General features: G+C 44.7%; 1 protein-coding gene across 3 annotated transcripts in view; it reads right to left on the reverse strand.

Annotated features, from left to right (window-relative positions):
- Positions 1 to 14,663: 14,663 nt before the first annotated feature.
- The window catches only part of PIAS4 (protein inhibitor of activated STAT 4), a 130,919-nt gene continuing 127,350 nt past the window's right edge, over positions 14,664 to 18,232 (reverse strand). For all 3 annotated transcript variants that reach the window (XM_029614267.1, XM_029614265.1, XM_029614266.1), the window contains one exon: positions 14,664 to 18,074. In XM_029614267.1, coding sequence (XP_029470127.1) covers positions 18,035 to 18,074 — 40 coding nt within the window. In that variant the 3' untranslated portion in view covers positions 14,664 to 18,034. The remainder of the gene's footprint in view (positions 18,075 to 18,232) is intronic.

The raw sequence follows: 18,232 nt of genomic DNA on the forward strand, positions 1-18,232 counted from the left end.
TGCCCCCCTGCTGCCGCTGCTGCCCCCGGATCCCGCTGCCCCCGTAGCAGGCCCGAGCCTTGCTACTTTTTCGGTTTTTTTTTTTTTTTTTGCTTCGGGAGGAGGGGACCGGACGGGGCTGCAGGAGACCGGACTGGGGCTACACCGGACGGCTGGACTGGGGACCAGGCGGGTAAGCAATGTTTTTTTACACTACACTACACTACACTAACTCCTACTAGGGGGAGGCGGTAAACTAGCAGGTTAAGGCCGCGGCAGAACAGCGGGTTACGGAGGAGATAATATCAGCGCCCGTTACAGTATCGCAGGGGAATAGCTAATTCCTTCATTATACAGCTTTTTCGTTCATTTACATGCTGGGTGCGGAAAGGGTTAGGTGTTTATTTTAGGAAGCGCTAAGGACGCGTGAAACTGGAGACTGTATTGCTGGATCGCCTTACTCGTCTGTATTGTGCGCTCCCAGCACGTTACAGACGGGGAATCTTTAACTGAACGTTACTGTATCGACCTGATAGTAATGATGGCAGAAAAAGACCAAAGGGTCCATCTCGTCTACCCAGCAATTTGCTTATAATAGTAACTGCTGCTCCTTCCAGATTACACCCAACATTCTGTTAAGAGTAGTAACTACTGCTCCGTACAGGTTACCCCCATCTACAACCCTGTTCGTTAAGTCTTTAGGCATACACCATGTTTGTCCTAAGCTCTTTTGAATTCATTAACTGTACTCATCTTCACCACAGTTTGTGGGAGGGCGTGCCACGCATCCACCACCCTCTCTCTGAAGGAATATTTCCTGACATTGGTTTTTAGTCATACGCCCTGGGTGTTTCATATCATGACCCCTAGGTCTATTCTTTCCTTTCCACCAGAACAGGTTTGAAGTTTGTGCACTGTTAATACAAATCAGGTATCTGAAGGTCTGTATCAAATATCCCCTGCACCTCCTTCCCTCCAGGGTAGACATGTTTAGATCCTTCAGCCTCTCCTCAGACTCTACCCCATTTTGGTTGCCTTTCTCTGGACAGTTTCCATCCTGTTTCTATCATTTTTAGATAAGTTCTTTAGAACTGAACACAGCATGCCAAGTGAGGCCTCAGCAGGAATCTGTAGAAGGGCATTATCACTTTCCTTTTCCTGCTATTATTCCTCTCTCTATGCAGCCCACTATCTTTCTGGCTTTAGCTATCGCCTTGTCACATTGCTTTGCAACCTTCAGATCACCAGACACAATCACCCCAAGGTCCCTCTCCTGGTCCGTGCATGATAGACTTTCACCCCCCAATCCCATACAGCTCTTTTGGATTTCCACACTCCAGCTCCATGACTCTGCACTTCTTGGCATTGAATCCCAACTGCCAAATCTTCGACCACTCTTCAATCTCTCTAACACCTTCAGGCATGTGCACTGTTGGCATATCTTAATATCATCCACAAAAAGAAAAAGTTTAATTCTAATCCCTCCACGATGTCACTCATGAAGATATTGAACAAATCCGGTCCCAAAATCAATCCTTGAGGCACTCCACTTAATACCATCCTCTCATCAGAGCAGGTACCATTTATCATTACACATTGTTTCCTGTCAGTTAACGAGTTAGTAATCCACTCTACCAGCATGGCACCCATACCCAGTCTTCTTATTTTATTTATATATATATATATATATATATATATATATATATATATATATATATATATATAACGATTTTTATTAGCATTTTTCAAACAAAATACAAACATCTAGGAGGTGGTTGGTTCATAACCCCCTCCTAGTCAAGTGAACAGAACATAAGCCAGTTACAAAAGACCCCGAGTACCCACCTCCCCCCACCCTTATCCCATCACTGTTCTTCACAGCCCCTGGATTCCTGAGAAGTGCAACACAGGCCATCGGACAGTAACCGCAGGTGCGACCAGCATAGGTCATTGCCAGAATCAATCTTCAAGAAGTCGAATGATCAATCATTCAGTAATCTGCTGCGAAGCTCTATGTGGCAAAGACTGAATGTAGGGTTCCCATACTGCCAGAAATTGTTGATGTTTATGAGGCAATCCTCTGGAAGAAAGAGACTCCATATGCATCAGGGAATAACGATTTCTCCAAACCCAAAAGGAGGGTGGATCCACCTCTCGCCATCCCATTAATATAACCTTTTTCTCAACTAGACAGGCCTTTTGAATCAATAGACTATTACCAGGATCTCGATACCGAACTGAAGGGATATATCCAAACAAAAGCCACAAAGGGGCAAGCGGTATAGAAACCAACAAAATAGTGGCTAAATATTTGGCTATCCGCGCCCAAAAACCCTTAATAGCTGAGCAAGACCAAAAAACATGGGCTAGTGTACCCAAGACTGCAGGGCAGCGGCCACAGCCAGCAATACGTGGACGATATGCCATCTGTGGTGAAAGATAGGCACGCCCTAAAAATCTAGATTGAAGTTCTCGATAATAACTATTATACGAAATCCTGGCCGCCACCCCCCCCCCCCCCAAATCCAGCCCATATCATGGCAGAAGTTACCACAAAGTTCCCATCCCCCATCCAACGATCTGCCAAAATTGCGAAGATCTCCAATTGTCTCTCCTTCCATAAATATTTATAAAAATACAATAGAGATGGCATCCTGTTCCCAGCTAGGAGAAGGGCAGCCTCTAATTTTTGAAATGTATTGCTTTGCAGAAACACCAAAGGCAAGGATTTCAAATAAATAATGAACGACTTGAAGATATGGAAAGGTGGAAGCTTGCCCATGCCCATAGTACTTCCCGGAATTCGGTAAAGGAGAGCAGGTATCCCTCTGGCGTAATAAATGTCCTAAATAGGTAATACCCAAATTCCGCCATGTTTGGAAACCTGTTATTGAGACCCAGGGGAGAAGTCGGGATTGCCAACCACCGGTAATAAACAGGCATATACTCATGGTAATTGCAATCTCTTAGTAAGTTGTGTCCATGCATATCGTATCGGGCGAATGTTGGTAGAATGAGCAAAAAAAACTGATAATTTGGTAGGTTCAACCTAGAGTGCATATGTAAGAGCAATTGGGGCTGTCAACGCTTGGTCGGCAGCTCTAAGTTAGTACAGATGGCCTGACTCAGGATCCAGTTTCGAATGATGCACATACCACCCCGCCAAGTTATACAACATCATATTGGGTACCCCTAGCCCACCTGCTCCCCAGCGCTCTTGCATCCACTCTACAGGAATACATGCTCTCCGCCCCCTCCAGAAAAATTGACGCATGGCGCAATCTATCAACTGCAGATCCTTACGCTTAAGCTGAAGGGGTAAATTCTGAATAAGGTATAGCCATTTCAGGAGTATTATCATTTGTATAAATGCACCCAGCCACTCAAAGTCAGGGGTAAAGATTGCCCATCTAGTAAGCATGTCCTGTGTGTGGGGAATGTGGCTAGGTACATTTAATTGATAGCCCTGAGTGGGGTTTTGCTGACAAATAGACCCACCAAGTAATGAAAGGCAGTGTCTGCCCACTGCAACGGGAAGGCATCCCGCCATCCCTGCCGAAGTGTATCTAGAAAAGTCAGTGCCGACGACTTATTCCTATTCAATCGAAACCCCAAAAACCTGCCAAAGTGGTCCATCACCTCTAAAAGAGAGGAAAGGGATGAATAAGGGTTCGTAAGAAAAACTAACAAGTCATCTGTAAAGGCAGCACATTTGAAGATAACATCTTGGAAACGAATCCCTCGTATCTGACACTGATCTTGTATTGCCAGTAATAAAGGTTCAAATTGTAAAAGAAAAAGCAAGGGGGATAAAAGACATCCCTGCTGTGTACCACGCAATATAGAAAAAGGTTCGGATCCCACCCCATTTACCGTAAATCGCTGCTTAGGGATCAGCGCATAACAATTGGACTGCATCATAAAAAAAACCTCCGAAACCCATTGCCCGTAGGATTAAAAAAGATAGGGGCATTCAAGTCTATCAAATGCTTTTTCTGCATCAAAGCTTACAGTGAGAAAGGGAGTCTGAGTGTGGCCACACATCTCCATTGCCGCAATTACTCACCGGATATTGAAAAGGGCATAATGTTTTCGAACGAACCCGACCTGATGAGATCCCACCAAAGAAGGGAGAACGAGAGCCAGGCACTCTGCCAAAATTTTTGCCAACAATTTATGGTCATAATTCAGTAAGGAGATCAGCCAATATGACTCTGGCACCAATGGATCCTTCCCTGGTTTTGGGATAAGAGATGTGCGCATAATTCACCCGGGGTGGAAAACTGCCGTTAGTTATAAGAGCTGAAAATAAAGCTGCCAGGGGATCCGCTATTTTATCTAGCAAACAGAAAAGGCATCCGGGCCAGGGCCCTTTAACCGTTTAGAATTAGAAATAGCCAATTTAATTTTGGAGACTGAAATATGGGCATTCAAACTCTTCACTTGATCCGCCGTGAGGTGGGGAAGTTCCAAAGAAGTGCAAAAACGGGCACATGCCTCTTCCACCCGCCCTCCATCCGATAGAAGCCCCTGGTAATATTCCCGGAAAATACGTGAGATAGTCGTAGTATGGGTCTTAACATGACTGGAGGAGTTATGCAGGCCAGCTACCTAGCGCGTTCCACGGGAAGACTGGATCAATTGCGACATCATCTTCCCCATTTTATTGCTATATTGATGTAATTTAAATTGATAATAAAGCATGCTCTTATTTGTTCTTTGTGGAGTACTGTGTTCAAAGCACATTGTATGGAGAAATAACTATCTCCTCTCATGGGGCCCTGTTCTGAAGAAGTCGGGCTTTAGCCCTCTACAATTGATTTGTGAGCAGGAGCATTCGCTGGTTTAAAGCCTACGACGATGTGCGAGGAAAGAGATGATGTCTCCTCTCAACACTTGCCCTTTGCCGTATACCAAAATAGCATGGGGTCCTCTCTGTGTTCCCTATTTAAAGTTTCATAGTCAGACCACCTGTCCTGCAAATAGGTCTGAAACGCTCGGTCTTCAGCCAAATAAAAGGGAAAACGCCAGAGCCGAGCCACAGGTGCGGTAAGGCATGAATTGTAATCAAGCCATATGGGAGCATGATCAGAAATCACCATACTCTCAATACCCCGCCTCACTCACCGTTGCAAAAGCCATGGCCACTAGTGAGGAAATAATCAATGTGAGAATAAGTGACATGCGCCTGCGAGAGATGTGTGAATTCCTTAACCCCAGGGTATAATGTGCGCTACGTATCCACTAGTGTAATGTTTTCTCTAACAACGTAGGTCCTTTCCCCATCCCCAGTTCCCGTCGGGTTTGAGATGCATCCAGTAAGGGGTCCCTAATGGTATTAAAATCTCCCCCTACATAAGCGTGTCCGCAATATATGAGAGTAAGTGTTGGGAAAACGCCTTGATAAAACCCTGGGTTAAATGTGTTAGGGGCATAGAGATTGCAAAAAACCACTGTCCTATGGGTCAACTCTGTGACCAAAATATATAGTGGTCATCTGGATTCCTTAATTCTGTACGAACTTGAACTGGCAGATTTTTGTGAAACAAAATCGCCACCCCCCTGCCAGCACGAAGTCGCCGAAGCATAATAAAGACTTGCCCACCCAATATTTACATAATTTTGCGTGTTCCAGATCAGAAAAATGGGTTTCTTTTTAAAATGAGTTAGAATCTTTGTACGTTTAATAGGTAAATGAATGCTACAAACATTCCAAGAAATTATACGTGTATGTTTACTAGAGACTGTGTAAGTGCAAGCAATACGAAGCAGATCTTTCACCCGATGGTCGAGCTTGAACCCTCCCAGCTGGGGTCCATACTCGTCTCATACAATATCTGGCATATCATAAAATCTGAGGAAGTTCAGAATGTAAGATAAAATCCATCTCTCACTCATCAGGAACCCATCTCCCCCTCACCTCTACTGTCACCCGCTGCCCAGTCATCCCTCCCCCTCCCACACCCCCTTTCCGTGTGTCCACCTATATTCCTTCCCTCTCACCCTCTAAAGTCAGTGAGGAGAGATCACGTTCTACTACCTAAGACAGCGGAAAACCAAGGGCCCCCCCCCCCCCCCATACCTCCAAGTATTATATATGTAAACCAAATAACAAGAATAAGGAACTCATTTGCTTAACATTCTGCAAGATACATCCACTGAAAACACATGGAATTTCAAAACATCTGTAAGTGATGATCTGTTTTTTTGTGCTTTGATTAACACTTTAAGAGAAGATGCATGGAATAAGAACATTTCGCCAGCACTGTATGGGATCCATCAATGCCATAAGTTGTGTATTAACTGACGAGGTTTCCCCCATGGAATACAAAAATAAAACAACCGCTCAAGCAGAGGCCCAAGGTCAAAGGACCCATGTACAAGGAGAATACCAAAACAATGGACAGGGATATTAGCCCATATTAAGCAGTGAGGTAAAAAAAAAATATATAAAGTGAGTGCCATAAGTGTATAATGTCCATAGGTTACGCCCCGTACCATCCCGGGTTCACAGCACGTTCTCCATTTTCATAGTCCTTCAAGAGAGGCTGTTCAACAAATGGCAGTTGCTGATAAAAAAAACAAAACAAAACAGGACACCCCTCGCCCCCGCCGGAGGTCTAGTTAAACAAGACGCCCAGTGCCTGCAATCGCTGTCCCTAGAATTAAGCTGCTCTATCTGCCAAAACGTGATGGTCCATGAAGGGGATCCCCCAGCTTGTCTCCACAGCCCAGTGCAAAGAGACCAACTCGATCCATGTCCCACAAAGAATCCTCAGATTAAATTGAGGAGAAAAAAAAAACGAGAAGACAGGAAAGAGAAAACAAAAAAACCCCTCTCCATTTGCACTTCATAGGTGAAATAGTGGTCAAAGTACATTTGCTAGATCGAGTAACATATGACGCCCAACGCCATAGAGAGAACATGAACCTCGAACCATGCTACCAAAAACTTACAGCCATTTCCTTTGTCCATACTCTTCTACTCCTCTCTGCCTCTCCCCTGCAAAGATAGTAACTGGCTCTCATTTTGGGTTCTCCGACACCTGAACTCGTAATCGGCAACAAAGGTGTGTGCCGCAGCCGGGGTTTCCAACCACTTAATCCCCCCAGGAGTTACCACTCGCAGCTGCGCCAGGTAGAGAATAGTCGCCCGGAGACCCAGATTGATCAATTGAGAACAATGAGGTGCCATTGCGCATCGTCGTGTGGAGACAGCCACCGAAAAATCCTGAAACAGTAAGATTTTCTGACCTTCATAACTCAGAGACCTGCTTGCCCTGCAAGGCTTGGAGTATATCGATCTTGTGCATGTAGTTGAGTAATTTTGCGAATGAACGGTCGAGGACGCGTGGCCATGGCCTGTTTAGGGCCCAGTCGATGGGATCTCTCTATGCGCAAGGGGCTGTTAGTATTTGGCAGTGCCAGCTGGTCCCTGCCAAGCCATTTTTCGAGAAACGCTGATGATTCTTTCTTGCTCGCACAATGCCTCCGGTTAAGCCTATGAGTCTGATATTCGAACAACAGGACTGGTTCTCCAGGTCTTTTAACTCACGTACTTGCTGTGCCAGCGAGGCCTGGAGAGCTGCTATATCCGCTGTGCCACCATGAGGTGTCATGCACCTCCGAGACATGATTTTCCACTTCAGCCACCCGATGCTCATAACCATTTATTATTATTATATTATTATATTAGTTAATTCAGCGAGCTGTTCTGCTATGGTTTTCAACTCCGGGCCAATCGCCTCCACCACCGCCTTCATGTGTTCCAGATCCAGCCCGGCAGATGCTGTCCCCCCCCCGGCGCAGCCGTAGGTGAAGATGGTAGATCCAAGCCTTGGATCTTTTTCACGTTCCTTTTCCTCATCTTTTCATATCATGCGTGTCGCCATCGCAACAAAAGTATACAAGTCCCAAAGATGAGAAAAGTGTTGGCTATTGTTCAAAATATAGTAGGCAGCTATAAAATGCGGAGGATGGGGCTGGATGTCAGGGTGAGATACGGAGCTGGGAGAACTACATGCAGCTCCCTTGCTGCCTCACATGATCTTCCCCAATCTTCTCATTTTAGGTATGAGTCTCCTCTGCGGGACCATATTAAAAGCATTGCTGAAATCCAAGTACATCATATTGAGCACTTTTCCTTGAAGCAGTTCTCTAACCACACTATCAAAAAAAGTCCTGCAGGACCTTCTCCAGGTGAAGCCATGTTGCCTCTGGGCCAGCAACCCACCCGATTTAAAATAGTTCACTATCCTTTCCTTCAGCAGAGTCTTCATTAATTTTCCCACTACTGAGGTGAGGCTAACCGGGCTGTAGTTTCTAGCCTCTTCTCTGCTACCACTCCTGTGAAGTGGCACCAACCCCGCTCTTCTCCAATCACACAGTACCACTGCCCTTTCCAGGGATCTATTGACCAGGTCCTTCAAGAGACCTACCAGCACATCTCTGAGCTCCCTCAGTATCTTGGGATGTACCTCATTCACCTCATGGCTTTGTCTACTTTCAGTTTGCCTAGCTCCTACGATACATTCTCTTCTGTAAGAGAGTTTTGTCTACTCTACCCCCCATCTACGATCTTGTCAACTAGCAACTGCCCTGCTCCAGAGTCTTCATCAGTGAACACCACACTGAAGTATTTGTTAATATTTCTGCCATTTCTTTGTCATTCTCCACCCATTGCTCCTCATCACCTTTCAATTTCATAGTATCACTTCAGGCCTACTTTCTCTGATATATCTGAAAAAAATATTTCTTACCCCCTTGCTTTACTCTGGCAATCCTTGCTGCTGCTTGATCTTTTGCGTTCCTGATTTTTCTTCAACTCCCCTCACTTTTGCCCTTGTTTCATTTGCCCAGCAGGGTGCCATTCCTTGCCCTCTAGGACAGGAGGTCTTAAGGCCAGTCCTCATGGCACACTTAGCCAACCAGGTTGGCAGGACAGCCGCAATGAATATGCATGAGATAGATTTGCCTACAACAGAGGCAATGCATGCATATTTATCTCATGCATACTCACTGTGGATTACCCTGAAAACCTGACTGGTTAGGGGTGCCCTGAGAACCCGGCCTAGGAACAGCTTGAAGCACACACAGTAGGAACTCCACAGCCAGTCCAGTTTTTAAGATATCCAAAATGAATATGCATGATGTAAATTTGCATACAGGGGATATGTAAATTAATATCTTGCATATTCATTTTGGATACCCTGAAAACCCAACTGGCTGTGGGAACCCCCGACACACAGACAAGTGGTTGGTGAGACTGCACCAGGAATACTATGCCCAATACTGGAGACTGTACCTCAGAAAGGGTATAAAGATAGGCTGCCTGTGGTCCAGAACAAGGCTGTCTAAAGCTGGATGAAGTGAGATTTAAAAACTTAAATATGTATAATCTAGAGAAGCAAAGGCCGGGGGGGGGGGGGGGGGGGAGAGAGATATGATAGAGACATTCAGATACTTAGAACATACAAGAAACAAATCTTTCAGAGAAAAGGAACAAGCAGGCATAGTTTGAGGCTCCAAAGGGGTAGACGCAGAAGCACCATTAGAAAATATTTCTTCACAAAAAGTGGTGATGCATGGATGGATGCCCAAGGTAGGTGGTAGAGACAGAAAATAACAAAATTTAAAAAAGCCTATGATAAGCACAATGAATTCTTAGTTGGGAAATGAGGGGGAAGGCCAGAGATCAATGGACATTGTGGCAGTGCACCAGAAAAGAAATTGGGCATACTAGATAGAGAAGGACCATAAGAACTGCTATCCTATTCTGTGTAAAATATCTCACATCTCTCTACCAGAGAACACGGACATTTGGTTTTCTCAAAACTGTTTTAAACTACTTGCATACATAATTTACTATTAAAGATTGTAAAAGAACAGTACTCAAACCACAATCTCTGGAATAGGACACATCTTATCCGTGTACGACAACTTAACTCTGCAGCATATCTAAAAAGCCAGGTCATCAGCACTACGGGGCAAGCCTTTGATTTTATTTTAATTGCTAGGACGATACTGAAAATCTGTGATGCTGCCAGCTCTTTCAAGCTTGTTTTGCACTGTTCAGCTTCCTCCTCACTTTTTGGACATGGACACACAAGTGCTTACCACTTAAAACTTAGAAACATACTAAATGTCTTTCATAACTGACATTTACTGTGTATAAATAGAGCTTTAGGGACACGAGTTCAGCTCATATATGCTCAATTTATCAATTTAAATGCTTTTTTTCAGCCACAGTTACCTCAGAGTGAAAACAGAATAGAAAGATCAGGCTGTGTTCTTTCAGCAGCAGATAAAAATAGGACAATCCTTTTCAGTTTATTGCTGAAGCAGTCAACTACAGCGATCATTTTCTGAATATGTAGTGTCCTCTGACAGTAACAGTGCTTTTAATTTAAAAAAATGGGTTGGGGAGGGATTTCAACTAGATCTAGGCTGGAAGTCACAGAGCAGCTACCATACACAGGTCTCATTTTACATATATAGAAACATAGAAATGACAGCAGAAAAAGACTAATCAGCCCATCTAGTTTGCCCCACAAACTCCCACACTTATTTTCCCATACTTAGCTGTTTCAACAATGACCAAGTTCAGGGCCCTTGTTGGTAACTGTTTGATTCAAATTTCCTGCCTCACCTGTCATTGATGCAGAGAGTAATATTGGCGTTGCATCAAAAGAGAAGCATAAGGGTTAATGGTTAAGGGTAGTAACCGCCGCATCAAGCAAGTTACCCCAATGCTTGTTTACCCAGTCTGCACAGATCAATGCCTTGTCGGTTGTTGTCTGAATGTAAATCCTCTTTTCCATATTTCTCCTGCCATAGAAGCAGAAAGCAACACTGTATATGTATTCAAAGTGATATATCAGGCTTAATTGGTTTAGGGTAGTAACCACCATAAGCAGCAAGCTACCCCCACGCTTGTTTACCCAGATTGTGAAGTTCAGTCCTTGTTGGTTGTTGTCTGAATGCAAATCCTCTTTTCCACATTTTCCCCTGCTGTTGAAGCAGGGTGCAACACTGTATATGCATTCAAAGTGATGTATCAGGCTTAATTGGTTTAGGGTAGTAACCGCCGTAATAAGCAAGCTACCCCCACGCTTGTTTACCCAGATTGTGAAGTTCAGTCCTTGTTGGTTGTTGTCTGAATGCAAATCCTCTTTTCCACATTTTCCCCTGCTGTTGAAGCAGGGTGCAACACTGTATATGCATTCAAAGTGATGTATCAGGCTTTTTTAAAATTGGTTTAGGGTAGTAACCGCTGTAATAAGCAAGCTACCCCCACGCTTGTTTACCCACATTGTGAAGTTCAGTCCTTGTTGGTTATCTGAATGCAAATCTTCTTTTCCACATTTCCCCTTGCCGATGAAGCAGAGAGCAATATTGGAGTTGCATTAACCATGCGAAGGCTTATTGGCGGGCCGATACAGTAAGGTGCGGTAGAAAGAGGTGCGTTAGGGCTGGGTGCACCCGCGTTTGCCGCACGCACAGTTCAGATCACATACCGCTCAATACTCTATTTAAATGGCATGCAAATGCAAGCCGCGTCCATGAAGCGCAATCCACTTTACTGTATAGGCGCCCAAATTGAGGGGCCCCCATGTCAGCGAAAGCGTATGAACGTACGCCTTTACGTCACGCACACCCATTCATACGCTTTCGCTGGCTAGAGCGCCCGTGCACTACGGGCGTGCGTTCGTCCATCTTCGCCGGCGGGGGCTGCTGGAAGCCGCTTTCGCCGCCGGCTGCCCCCAGGAGGCAGGGGAGCCGCGGTGCGTGCCTCCAGAGGAGGGTAGAGAGGGCTGAAAGAAAGAAAAAGTAAGTTTACTTTGGTTACACTTATTCACAATACCTTACATGTCGAGTCGCTTTTTGCCTTGCTTCGGGAGGAGGGGATTTTAGGTTTTCTTTTGGTTAAAGTTGCTTTGGGAGGAGGGGAGAGAGGACTGGGGCTGCCCCGGCGACCGGCACCCATGGATGCGGCCAGGGCAGGTGAGCAGGGGCAAGTTTGCCACCTACCCTTATCCCTGCCTCTAACGCAGGGGTAAGGGTAGGCAGTAAATTAGGTTAAATGCTCGGTAAAACTGCAGGTTTAAAAAGCGGTAATCTGGGCACTCGTTACTGTATGGGAGGGAATAGCTAATCTGATCGTTTACATCTCATATACATGCCGCAGGCGGAAAGGGTTACCCGTTGATTTAAAGAAGCGGTAAGGATGGGTTAAAAGGGATAGTGAATCGCAGGTTGGGCTAACACAGCCAAATTGTGAGTAGAAAGCGGGTTAGAAGCAGGGTAACCACAGCCGCACTTTACTGTATTGGCCTATGGGTAAGGGTAGTAATCACCGGGTACTAACCTCCACTCCAGTAATCCACGCCCATGGCTCTTCTCTTCATTCCCATCCTCTAACCTTTATGGATCCACAGTGTTTATCCCATGCCTCTTTGAAATCCTTCACAGTTATCATCTTCAACACTTCCTCCAGAAGGGCATTCCAGGCATCCACCACCCTTTCCGTGAAGAAATACTTCCTGACATTGGTTCTGAGTCTTCCTCCCTGGAGCTTCAAACCGTGGGCCCTAGTTCTACTGATTTTTTTGCCAACATAAAATGTTTGTTGTTGACCATGGATCATTAAAACCTTTCAAGTATCTGCAACTCTGTATCATATCACCCCTGCTCCTCCTCTCCTCCAGGGTGTACATATTTAGGTTCTTCAACCTTTCCTCAAATCATTTTATGTAGACCATCCACCTTTTTGGTCACCCTTCTATGGACCGCCTCCATCCTGGCTCTGTCCCTTTGGAGATACAGTCTCCAGCACTGAACAGTACTCCAGGTGATGCCACACCAAGGCCCTATACAAGGGGGATCATCACTTCCTTTCTCTTACTAAATATTCCTCTCTCTATGCAGCCCAGCATTCTTCTGGCTTTAGCTATCGCCGTGCCACATTGTTTTGCCGACTTCAGATTGCTAGACACTATCACCCCAAGGTCTCTCTCCTGCTCTGTGCACAACAGCCCTTCACCGCCCCCCCCCTCAAATACAGTTCTTTTGGATTTCCACACCCCAGATGCATGACTCTGCATTTCTTGGTATTGAATCTCAGCTGCCATATCTTCAACCACTCTTCCAGCTTCTTTAAATCCCATCTCATTCTCTCCACTCCTTCCGGCGTGTCCACTCTGTTGCAGATCTTAGTATCTGCACTTCAGGTAGGCACTAAATTAAGGGTGCTGTATATGCACAGGCCCCAGTTGCTTGAAGCTGTTCAAAACTAGATTCTGAAGCAAGTTTGAAAATTACAAAAATAAATATGCAAATATGGCATTAAGTAAAATATTGATTACATTTCTTTAGACAGGGTGGGAAGCTGGTGCTTGTCTGTAAGGGAATTTATATACTCAAAGTGGAAGAATTGAAACTGGGCTGAGTGTATGGGACAATATTTCTTTCTTCCATTATTTACTATTATTAGGTTTCTGACATTTTGTGTAGTTTGGTTAACTTGGTTCCTGGGAGGGGGGGGGGGGGGGAGGAGGAAGGAATCTGTGATTGGGGGGGGGCGGGGACGAGAGGGACTACTCCTACACACCTCCTTTCTGATTATCTCTTTTGACTCTCCACCTATCCAAGTCCCTGCCTCTGCCCCATTCTTTTCCTCCCCCTCTGAATTCCTTCAGTGCACTTACACTGCCCTACATCCACTCTAATCCTCTCACTCATTCTGTCCACACCCATCTGATCTCTTAATTCCTCTTCCCCCTCTTTAAGCTTTCTCCTTGCAAACTCTTCCCACCTTCTCACTCACTTTCTCTCCCTATCCACTCCTCCCCCACAACCATCCTACCTGTTACCCCTTTTAATCCACAAAATCCTCCTCCTACCCTACCTTTGAGACCAGGACAGTTATGATGAACTTCAGTCCTCAAGTACCACAAACAGGCCAGGTTTTCAGGATATCCACAATGAATATGCATGAGAGAGATCGGCATACATCTATCTCATGCATATTCATTATGGATATCCTGAAAACCTGTGCCTGTTTGTGCCATTAAAATAACAAGCTTGCAAATCCTGACCCTTCAGGAATATAGGGAATTGTGCTACTTTAGCCCATCAGGGGTATCCCCATCACATGCAACACAACAAGAACGTCTGCTGCCACCTCCACATAGGAGTCCAAAATACAGCAGCCAAAAAATGAAAAAAGCCCAGGAACTTAAATGTAAATTTGTCTTTATTGTAACAAACACTATAATTTTTTTTCTTAACTCTGAAGAGTGCATACGGAAGGAAAAGAAAAATAATGTGGGAGGGGTTTTTGCTCATTTTATTTCAGATTTTTTCTTTTTTTTTCTTTTTTTACAAAGAAAAAACAAGGACATAAGAAAAAAAAATATGTACAATAAACAGGAGGCCAGATGAAAGGGGAAGACAGAAAAACATGATTTCCCCAAACAAAGGTTTGGCCTACAAATGCTTAAAACCATTTAATAGAATAGAGAATATTAGAAAAAAAAACCAAAACAAAAAAATAAAATAAAATAAGAAAAAAACCCAGGAGATCTAAGCTCCAGCACTGGCCAGGTCTGCTCAGGCCATGCATCTGATACAATACAACTTCTTACCGGAGCAACAATGTTTCTTCTAACCTGAATACAAGCCCCTTTTTTTTTTTTTGCCGCTTCACTGAAAATCAAAAAATTGTTCTAATTTAGAGTAATAAAATTAATAATTCATTTTGCAACGGGACAATATATATCTGAGGTTTGCAGTAAATAATTATTCTCTGATACCATCCTTAACCGTAAGTGGGCCTGTGCCTGCAAGACCCAGGCAATGGCTAGGGGTTGGGGGGGTGGGGAGGGGAGTAATACTAGGATAGGACCTGGGGATAGGAGTCAGGACATTTCATTTACACTTCTCCACCCTGACAGCACTCAGAAGTGGAGCCTCAACTATATAAATATTAGAATCAAAATTTGTAGTCAACTTTGCAATTGCAAATCATTCATGCGGAGTGAAGGTTGGAAGCAAGGGGAGAGGGGGTCTTCATAAGCTGAATGAAAACTATTTTCCTATCTCATTTATTTACAGTGATAGATCCTCTTGGAGCAGCCACGGTACTTTCTCTCTGGTAGTGTTCAGAGGAATGCGAAGGGTGTGCTGTGGGCTGCCAGGCTTATCTGGGACACCACCCCAAGATATGGAACCTGTCCCTTCCTCTCTCAGCTCCAGAGAAGGCAGCCAAATGGAAGGTTCAAATCTGTAGGCTTATGCTCAGCAACAAAGTTTTCTCAAAGGGGATGCTAGGTTCAGATGGGTTTCAAAAAAGTAAATTGTGATTTACAAGCTAAAAGATTTAGAGTCAGTTGGACTGAAACATTGCTCCAGAGCACACAGCGCTGAAAAATATAGTACTATATAACCTCAAAAAAAAAAAAAAAAAAAAAAAAAAAAAAAAAAAGAGAAAACTTTTTACTACTATCTTTTTTGGATGTTTGAGGACTTGGCAGAGATTCCTGAAGACTCCACAGGATGGAGATGGGAGAGTTAGCTGCAGGGGCACTGAGCAGTTTTCAGAAGAGGGTGTGAAGTGTTGTCACTTAGTGCTGTACAACCAGATGGAATAAATTAACCCAGCAGTCAGCTAAGATGGAATGACTTCAAACAAGAGGCTGAAACCTGTTTTCTAAAGTGTACCAAAAAACCTATTTTCTTTTATAAGGTCAGGAAATATTTTCATCTCTCATCATCACATATCAGTATTCCAAAGGGGGGGGGGGGGGGGTTTGGGGGGCTAGGTATCAGCACACCTGCACTCCAAGGCTGACAGGTACTGGGATGGGAATGAGGGTCTGGGAACATAAATTCTTAAGAAAACCTATTTAGTGAGAGAAAGGAGGATCTAGGGTATACAATATGAGGTTGTACATAGGAAGGCCACTAGCCTCAGGGCGACATTAACAGTCTGCAATGCTGTTTGTCCTGTTCTTAGCAACTTCATTGCCAAATCCCAGCCAGAGGATTTCAAAAGTCTGGGACCATACAATTTCCAAAAAAACCATGGCAGGTTAATTGCACACTCGGGGGGGGGGTCGATGCCATACAGTGGGCTCAGCTGAGATCACTGTATAACCCACAATTGGACACGGGTTGTACAGGCACTAACTAATCCCCTTATGCAGTGCTTCTACAACACGTTAATAGCAGAGCACTCTTAAAACTAGTACAGAAAATCAGAAAAAACTTTTCTGTACTGCCTCCTACTTAATATCATTGCGATATTAAGTAGGCGTTAAAACTAAACTAAATAAACTTAAAAAAAAACAAAAACAAAACACACCAGCAGTCAGGTGCAGGAAACTAATGCTCAGACAAGTGTCCATTTCCTGAACCCCCTGGCTGTGCGGCTGTACAGTGTTTTGGAAAACCAACAATGATAAACTTGGCGTCTGTTTTCCTAACTGGTGGACGGCCGACGCAGATTGGGTTCTCGTTAGCAAGAAGGCACTAGTGGTGCGCAAGTGATCCCAGCGCCTCCTTGGTAACGCGACCCCCTAATTTAAATATTGCAAGGCAAGGGGGCATGTTAAGAAAGCAGGCACTGACTGTTCAAGTGCCCGCTTTCTGTGCATATTTGTTGGCATCAGCCCTCGGTTTACCTTATGCAGTCCCAGGAGCATGGAATAGGCGATTGTGCATGGACACAGATGCATACATTTAGAGCACTAAGTTGGTATGGTTACTGTCTAACCCCAGTACCAAGCCTCTCACTTAGGAATAACAGTGGCTGGTGAGAATGCAAAGTTAATACAAATTTGTACAACAGAAAGAAAAAAGTCTTTATGCATGTGGGGGTGGGTGAGGGGTGAGTTTGATACATCATACAGAAAGCATTTTGAGCCTTTTCATGTCCTGAGTCTGGTGAGAGCACTTGAAGTGCACCCTATTCTGTTCCAGTGCCCAAAGTATAGAGCTAGGATAGGACCAGGCAGGAGCTATGCATCATCTGACCATTGAAAAAAACCTGAAGTGGGGTTTCAGAGGTAGATGGCTTGAAATTGATTACCTGTCTTTTCCCCTCCCCCACCCCCAAATATGCACAGGGCCATTCCAGGGCCTTAGACTCCTTTCCATGGTTTCCTCTTACTTGCTGCCATGGGCCTAGTAGCTGGTTTTCCTCCAACAGCAATTTGAACTTCAGTGATAGACCATACTTCTCTTTAACCTTTCAAAATGTCCATTTACCGCACTTCAACACAACAGTTCTCAAAGTGTGCGTGTGTGGTGGGGGGGGGGGGGGGGGGGGGGGGGGGGAAGAGGGAAGGAAAGGGGATAGCACAACTTTCCCTCTCTGCTCCCCTCCATTCCCCATGGCTTCTATTTCACTAAAATATTTCATTCTTATAAAACAGATACTGAACCATATGATGCCATCAATTGAGAAGACTGAAACCTCTCTCGACCTGTTCCCATACCTCAGTGTAAACATGGAGAGGGGCTACCCACTGCCCACACAGCAGACACTTCAGCATGAGCTGCCGAGACACTGCCACGGTTTCTCAATCCAGGACAAGAGCTGTGAGAGTCTAGGCAAGTGCTGGCTGCCAGTCTGAAACACTTCGATAATGGGGCAGAGATCCAAACTTTCACTAAGTCAGCTTTTCCATCCCAGCAGCAACTAAACAGTTTAGATAGGAGCTTGGAAGAGGAAGAAAAAGACTGGAGAGGTTGGGGGGTTCTTAAATCAGTAGGAAGAGGGGGCCAGAAAATAGGTGAGAGGCAGAAAGAACCAGCTCTTCCTTCCCACCCCAGTCTAGCAAGCACCAAAATTTTCAAGTCCATAGTTTCATCCGATTCAGGACTGCCTTCCACGGTCAGCAGGCAGACACTAAACCTTTCTCATAAGAACAGCGCCGTTTCTGGGGAGGTCCATCCTCATCCTCCTCCTCCTCTTCTTCCTCGTCTTCCTCAGACGAGCTTGTCCAGTGTTAAATCCACCACCTCTGCATTGGCTTTTCCATTCTCAGCATTGCTAGGAAGAGGGGGCAACTGTCCATTCATGTCTGAAGAACCTGTCAAAGCAAAGCAGAACCTTCACCTTTACTGCAATCGCTGGACAATCTTATACAAATACAGTGGGACACCTCAAGATACAACCCGGCTTCAACATATGAACAGCTTGGTTACAACCAAAACTTTAGTTTTGAATTACAACCAAAGTCTTCAGTTA

The sequence above is a fragment of the Rhinatrema bivittatum genome, chromosome 8, assembly GCF_901001135.1.
Source record: "Rhinatrema bivittatum chromosome 8, aRhiBiv1.1, whole genome shotgun sequence".
Lineage (NCBI taxonomy): Eukaryota > Metazoa > Chordata > Amphibia > Gymnophiona > Rhinatrematidae > Rhinatrema > Rhinatrema bivittatum.